At 38.6% G+C, this 8,050-nt stretch overlaps 1 protein-coding gene across 1 annotated transcript; it reads left to right on the top strand.

Annotated features, from left to right (window-relative positions):
* The first annotated feature begins 6,103 nt into the window (after window positions 1-6,103).
* On the top strand, window positions 6,104-7,847 carry LOC107092734 (apelin receptor A). The gene has a single exon (XM_015387366.1). The coding sequence runs from the start codon at window positions 6,217-6,219 to the stop codon at window positions 7,303-7,305; it is 1,089 nt and encodes a 362-aa protein (XP_015242852.1). The 5' UTR covers window positions 6,104-6,216; the 3' UTR covers window positions 7,306-7,847.
* Window positions 7,848-8,050: the final 203 nt, after the last annotated feature.

Genomic DNA, 8,050 nt, shown 5'->3' with positions numbered 1-8,050 from the left:
ACTTGTGTTTCACAATTTTTATTTTTTGTTATCATATGTACTGCGCTTTTGCCTTATTTATCTAAATAAAGCGTTTAGATAAATAATAAATAAAACATTTTTAAAGCATTTAGATTTAATGTTGTAGAAATCTGTGCAAATGCTTTGAGATGTCTTTAGCATTTATGTAAAAAAAAGGTGACAAATTCTGTTATTCTTTATGTAAAAATGAACCAAAGAAACAGATTCAATCCCAAATGTTAGCCTCATAAGCAGCAATCATTTTCTATTACTGATTTATCATGCAGTGTTATTGATTGTTTACGTCCTAATGTTCTTGAAGCCTGTAAAGAAATACATGGATTTTATGTGGCAGATCAACACAGATAACTGTGAAGGATGATGATTTAACAGCTACAAATCTGATAAGAGGGGGTTGGTGAGGCATCAAGGCCCCAAAAGTCAGTGGCAAGTAGTTAAATGCAAGTCTTTTTTTCTCAAAACTTAAACTTTAAGCTTGAATAAAGTTGTTTTTTTTCTGAACAGTTCATCCAAGTATTGCTACAGAGTGTGAAAGTTTGAGCACAATTTACAAGTTTTAGTTCCCCCATTTCATCCACTTAGAGATCCATTTTAAGATATTTTTATTACTTTAAATTGCCTTAATTGCCATTAAGTAACCTTAGGGTAATCAAAAATAACCACTAGGGTTTCACTAAATAACCTTAGGGTTACCTAGTGGCATGTTGTTATTTTATGATAAACTTATGTTGATTCTATGTAGCTATATTTCTGTTTTATTTACTTGTGTTTCTTTTTTCACAATTTTTTTCCATTATTTTTTGTCATCATATGTACTGTGCTTTTGTCTTATTTATCTAAATAAAGCACTTAGATAAATAATAAATAAAACATCTATAAAGCAGTTAGAGTTAATGTTGTAGAAATCTGTGTAATCCCAAACGTTAGCCTCATAAGCAGCAATCATGTTCTATTACTGATTTGTCATCCTTTGTTATTGATTGTTTACATCCTAATGTTCTTGATGCCTGTAAAGAAAAAGATGGACTGCACATATGGAAATACATTATGTTTCAAAATGCTTTATTAATAAAACATTTAGAAATAAAGTTTTTGCATGGAACTTTGGCTAGGCCATTATAACACTTGAATATCCATCTTTCTATCTGTGTTATATACCTTCTTTCATCCTTTTAGGATCAGCAGGAAGCAAGCGGGTGTACCCTAACAAGTTTTGTGCAATGCTTTCTACACTTACGCTTTAGTTTTGTTTTGGTGCTCAGTAAAGCACTCTAGATTGCCTCATGTATGAGTTGTTCGGTATAAATAAACTTGTGTTACCTTACTAGTCGATCACAAGACAAAAAACCGCATTCCAACACTCACTAAGGGTGATATAGATTTCCAAATCAATCTTTCATGCATGTTTTTGGAGAAAGGAGGAAGCCAGAGTAGTTCAAAGTAAAACTTAAAGCAGAAATATTCCCTGGGTTGGTTTCAAACCCAGAGATTTCTTGCTGAGAAGCAAAACACTAAGAACTATTTCACTTCACTGTCCGTCATAGGAACATGCTTTGATATAAAAAATTCCAGTTTAAATATAGCTGTACATGTTCGGTCATTGTCCAGCTGTAGCCTGCTTTGGGTAAGCATCCCACAGTATGATGCATCCTCTGTCATGTTTCACTGTGGGACTGAATGTAGACCAAAGTTACAATTTGCTCTCTTATCACTTTTTTTTTTCATATGTTTGAAGTAGCATGCTATGCAGATGACATCTGGTGTCTCCTGAAAGCAATCGTTTGAACTGCGTCATACTCCAGGAAATTAGAGTATGAAGTAATAATATGAATATGAACTCCATTTTTTGTGATTATTATATGCAAAAATTCAAAGAATTATGCACCTGTTTCCTACGGAAAAGGATTAGAATTAGAATCTCAGAATTCTGAGATTAAAGTCAGAATTCTAAGACTAAAGTCAGAATTCTGTTTTTTTATTTTCTCCTATTCTACGGAAATAAAATTTAAAAATCAGTTTACTTTTTTTTTTTAGTGGCCCTAATCCTCTTCTGTTTGTAGCCACATTTAGTAGCCTATCACATCAAAACACTGAAGTTTTAGCTACAGGACAAGCCAGAAGATTCAAAGGCTATGATAATATTTTGGAAAGCTCTTTACAATTCTGTATGTGGAAAATAAAATTATCTGGTTTTCTATTAAAAATTAAAAAAAGAAGGTATATGTAACAAAAGTAGTTAACCATAAAAGTTAATCCATAATTTGTAAATTTCATGTTCAAATCTAACATTTTAATAAAAGATCTATTAAGAATGAATACGAATAGTGAATATTTCCAGAATTTTCTGAAGTTTGAGACAGTTTTAAGTTAAATAGATTTTTTAAAATTATCATCTCAGTTTCTTTTTGTTTGGTTTTATAATAACTATTGTACGGAAGAGGATTAGGGCCACTCAAAAAAAAAAAAAAAAACTTAACTAATTTTTATATATTATTTGAGTTTAATATTGGAAAAATGTCAGAATTCTGACTTTAATCTCAGAATTCTGACTTTAATATCAGAATTCTGGCTTCTTTCTCAGAATTCTTACTTTTTTCTCAGAATCGTGACTTTTAATGATCTTCTGCTCTTCCATTCATGAAATAGCATGGGGACCCCTTGGCGCGTAAAAAGTTGCCTAATTTCATAATTTTTCACCAATGTGTTACTGGCCCTCCCACAACTCACATCTTTGTCAGTGAAGCTGAGTGCATCTCTTCCTTCATGGTGCCCATCTGAATTAAAGGAATAGTACACCCAAAACATGATTAGCCTTCATTTTCTACTCACCCTCATGCTGAACAACACTCTGGAGTACTTTTTTGATATCTCAAATGCATCTGGAGATCTGGGAGGCTTCTTGCTGTCTGCTGACATTCAAATAATGGAGGTCTATGGCGCCCGAGGCAGAAAGGTCCATAAAAGTCCACAAAAAACGTGTCAATATTCCTCCATACTGCTCGTCCAATGTATTCCAAGTGTCCTGGGTGGGTAGCATCCAGAATTTACTCGAAACGAAGTCATTTAGAATGTTTTTAGAGCATAAACAGTAGTGTATAGGATTTCCTGAAAGCGCGCGCCTGCGCGTTCACGACGCTACGGAAGCCGGCAGACCAAACCAGATGAAAGTGCGCATTCAGCGTCTGCTCTGCCAATAATGCAAGCGTAGAATAAGAAATGTGCGGTTTACCTGTGCAAAGAAAGAAACAACGAAAGAAAAATGTCTGAGGACTTCAGTGTTGAGGAAGAGCATGAGTTCTTTGCCGAGCTGAATGCGCTGGTTTGGTCTGCCGGCTTCCGTAGCGTCGTGAACGCGCATGTGCGCGCTTTCAGGAAATCCTATACACTACTGTTTATGCTCTAAAAACATTCTAAATGACTTTGTTTCGAGTAAATTCTGGATGCTACCCACTCAGGACACTTGGAATACATTGGACGAGCAGTATGGAGGAATATTGACACGTTTTTTGTGGACTTTTATGGACCTTTCTGTCTCGGGCACCATAGACCTCCATTATTTGAATGTCAGCAGACAGCAAGAAGCCTCCCAGATCTCCAGATGCATTTGAGATATCAAAAAAGTACTCCAGGGTGTTGTTCAGCATGGGGGTGAGTAGAAAATGAAGGCTAATCATGTTTTGGGTGTACTATTCCTTTAAGATCCAAAATTCTAAGAATAAAGTCAGAATTCTGAGAAACAAGTAAGAATTCTGAGATTAAAGTCAGAATTCTGAGGGGGAAAAAAAGAATTCTGAGATTAAAATCAGAATTCTGAGATTAAAGTCAGAATTCTAACTTTTTTCTCATATTATATTGAAATAAAATTAAAAAATCCGGCAACTTTTTTTGATTTTTCAGTGGCCCTAATCCTCTTCCGTACTGTTGCGCCTATTCTATATATATATATAACTCCCACCGACATCTTCTCGCCTTTTAACATAAATTCCTCTCACTCGCTGCCTTTTCCTGCTATGATGCAACCAGCAGTGGGCATTTGTACCGGCAGATCCAGTGTAAAGACATGCAGAAATAAAAGAGAAAACCCAAAGGCGGTGTCAATGCGAAGTTTCCTTTTGTTTTTGTTGCAGACCTGTGTGTTTGCTTCTCCTCTTGTTGTGCAAATGTCTTTGCAGACTTGGGAATTAAATTCACCCTCCTCTCTTTGCGCTGCTGCCGCAGATTATTAATCTAATCTCCAGGGAAATAGACACCGATCTAATTACTACACGTCCTTCTCAACTCCAACCATATATCCTATTTATGTTTTCTTTCTTTTTTCTTTTTTTGCGCGCGCGTTAAAGATCAAACGCAAATAAAGCAACAGGTGATATCTGCAAAATGTGGAACAACTTGCAGTTTGCGCCTTTAACAGCCCTTTAACAGCACCGATTGTGATGGAAAACGAGCAGGTAAAGATGTCCAGACCTATTCCAGGACCAGAGACGCCTTTTCTAACGAAATCACGCAGTAACTAACTCTGTAAAGGCTACATTTCCATTGAATTAGATTAGATAGCATCTTTAAAAACATGACAATTGTAACTGATGCTGCAAATAAAGCAATTTACCCACGTTACCATGGATCAGTTCCTAATTGTAATTAATGTAACCCCCTTTAGAGTTTTTTAATTAAAGAAATGCATTTTCAGACATTTCTGTTTAGTTTATTGTTATTTTATTTGTGGCAAATTCAGTAATTTTCCACAAGAATGTTTCCAATTATTGAGATGGTTTAAAATTTAGTCTCATTAAAATCTCTACTGTCTGTTTTAATGACAGTAACAGAATACATACATTAATAAAAGCAGATATTTGTGCATTTAGACTGTTTCCCTTGAATTTTTTCCCCCACTGCCATTAGACTGCTGAATGTTTTGTGAAATGGGTTATTGTATTGTATTTTGTTATACTTATTATATTTTATCATTATATAAAATAAAAAAAATGTTAGAACTGTAAATTTACAGTCATTTTTTTCTATTTTTCAATGCTGCACTTTTAAAAAAAGATGAAATTGTTCAGAGAGCTGTTATCAAATGAAATTTCTTTTTCTTTATACTTGTGTAATTAAAAAAAGACAAATAAGATCTCTCTAAGTCTAATTTCCAGGTTTTAACAGTTTGAATAAAAAAGCTAGCTCTGTCACTGTGTTTCTCAGGTAAAACGTTAAATAAATCATTAAATTTATGGAAGATATTAAATAAAAGATAAGGATGCCACTTTTAGATTAATATTTAACCTTTGCTGAAACCTTGTTTCCTGCAATGATTTAAGAGGAAACCCAAAACTTGGCAGTTAATCAGCTGGATTTTCTGCTGACATGAGGGAGCTACTTCCACTTTTTGCTATAGCATCTGAAAACAATTAAGAAGTGCTTACCAATCTAAATCTTTATTAGTTCAAAATTAAAAGAAAAACTAGAAGAGGAAGTGACTCGGTCTTTTCATTTTTTTTCTTGCATTTCTGTTGCTTTGGATGATGATTTGTCTGAACTGATACACCCACTGACACCAAAATAAAGCTGACAGAGTATCTGTAAATGTGAAGGAATCTGAGTGTGGTAGAGTGTTAATGAACTCTTATCTCTGATGCTGTTTGATTAATTTTATATTGACACCAAACATTGGTTCTGTAAGAAGACAAAAAAATGTGTGGATGTTAAATGCATCAGTAAAAAATGGCTTAGAACTTAGTAATATGCTGTTCCCCCTCTCAATAATCAGAAGCTTTAAATGAAATGTCTTAATTTTCCCTCTTCAGCGGAGTGTTGCTTTGCAGATCTGGAAACGTTGCCAACATTAGGCCTGTCTGCATCTGCAGGGGACTGCAGTGGGGCTCCTTGTCCTGCAGGCAGAGGGAAGGGCTGTGCCAGAAGAGGTGAGAGAGAGGGGCAGAGGGAGGAGGAGGAGGGGGAGAGCTGATAGATGTTTCACTGTTGGGGGAGGATAAGGAGGAGGGGGAGGGCAGGGGGTCGTTCTGGGAGGGAACCAGGGGTGTAGAGGGCCGAGTTTAAAAAGGCAGACAGCGCAGGCAGCCCTTCATTCTTAGTTGCCCGTTGCTCCACAAGAACTTTATTTTTTTTGCTTTGACTCTCTTCACTGGGAACTGCAAGGGAAGCTTATCTCTGCTGAGGACTTTTGTTTTGTTTTGCCACTGCATGATGGAGGCCACTACTGCGGAATATGGTGACGGTTATGAGTATTATGATGACAATGAAACTGCCTGTGACTACTCAGAGTGGGAGCCCTCTTACTCGCTGATTCCAGTGCTCTACATGCTGATTTTCATCCTGGGCCTGTCGGGTAATGGTGTGGTCATCTTCACCGTGTGGCGATCCAAGTCTAAGCGCCGGGCTGCAGACGTCTACATTGGGAACCTGGCCCTTGCCGACCTCACTTTCGTTGTAACCCTACCTCTGTGGGCTGTGTACACTGCTTTGGGCTACCACTGGCCGTTTGGTGTGGCCCTGTGTAAGATAAGCAGCTATATTGTTCTGGTCAACATGTACGCTAGTGTCTTCTGCCTCACCTGCCTGAGTTTTGACCGCTATCTGGCCATCGTGCACTCTCTGTCCAGCAACAAGCTGCGCTCCAGAGGCACCATGCTGGCATCCCTGGGTGCTATTTGGTTGCTGTCTGGGCTCCTGTCTGTGCCCACGCTGCTCTTCAGAACAACAGTGCATGACCTCAACAACAATCAGACCACATGCGCCATGGACTTTAGCCTGGTGACCATAAACCAGGGTCATGAGAACCTGTGGATCGCCGGGCTCAGCCTGTCCTCCTCTGCCTTGGGGTTTCTCCTACCCTTTTTGGCCATGACCATCTTCTACTGCTTCATCGGCTGCACTGTCACCCGCCACTTCAACAACCTGCGCAAGGAGGACCAAAAGAAGAAGCGTCTGCTGAAAATCATCACCACACTCGTGGTGGTTTTCGCAATCTGCTGGACTCCTTTCCATGTGCTAAAGAGCCTGGATGCCCTCTCCTACCTGAATCTGGCCCCGAACTCCTGCGGAGTCCTGCGTTTTGTGCTTCTGGCTCACCCCTACGCCACCTGCCTGGCCTACATCAACAGCTGCCTCAATCCCTTCCTGTACGCCTTCTTTGACCTGCGCTTTCGCTCCCAGTGCTTGTGCCTGCTCAACCTGAAGAAGGCCATGCACGGCCAGATGAGCTCCATGTCTTCCACTCTCAGCGCCCAGACTCAGAAGTCAGAGATTCAGTCTCTAGCTACCAAGGTTTAAAGTCCAAGAGAAGGAGTGAAGCATGAAATCATGGCTGCAGGACAGTCCAAGCTCCAACCACTGGAACACTTCCTAGAATAAAAACTTTATGAATCAGATGTTAAAAGCTGGTAAGGAGACATGATGAACTTTGAACTTTCACTGCCTTCAGTCTTGATGTCCGATGTATATCCCTCCTATTTTGCAAGAGAAGCTGAAGCTCTATGTATTGTGCGGACTTGACAAGCTAGAGCCAGCTGGCTGAGCTCTTTGGCTTCTCTGGTCCTCAGATTCTCATAGAAAAAAAAGTCTATATTTTTTTGTGTTTATGATTTGTAAACTGAAACTCACATACACTGGATGAAACATATGGCTGTACAGTATTTTCATACCCTTCTTTTGTCTACAACCCTTGCTGTTTTGTTTTCTAAGCACTTGTAAAGACTTAGTGAGCAGAAGGATCAAACAGAAAGCCTGATGGAAGAGGGAGGGAGGTGTAAGAGGAGAAAAGGTGTTGCAGCTTAATTATATAGTTTGTGGAGTAAAAGCGGGGGGGTTGGGGGGGCATATGGCAGTTGACAAATGTTGTAGAACTGGAGAGGGTTGAGGGTGGGGAGGGCTGAGAGGTATTTTCCTGTAGTTGCGGCACTAAAAGTGAGGACATGCAACTTTAAACGTGTTTCAAAATGATGTATATGCTGTATTTTATGACACCACTGTAACTAACTACTGCATTAAAGACGTGTGCTCCAAGCCTGGATTCCTT

Source organism: Cyprinodon variegatus, unplaced genomic scaffold (assembly GCF_000732505.1).
Source record: "Cyprinodon variegatus isolate N-32 unplaced genomic scaffold, C_variegatus-1.0 Scaffold393, whole genome shotgun sequence".
Taxonomy (NCBI): Eukaryota; Metazoa; Chordata; class Actinopteri; order Cyprinodontiformes; family Cyprinodontidae; genus Cyprinodon; species Cyprinodon variegatus.
The sequence above is the reverse complement of the archived record's forward strand: the minus strand, read 5'-3'. Positions and strand labels throughout refer to the sequence as shown.

Excerpts from the sequence above, each read along its gene's own strand:
- LOC107092734 (XM_015387366.1), top strand. The coding sequence starts at position 6,217 with ATGATGGAGGCCACTACTGCGGAATATGGTGACGGTTATGAGTATTAT.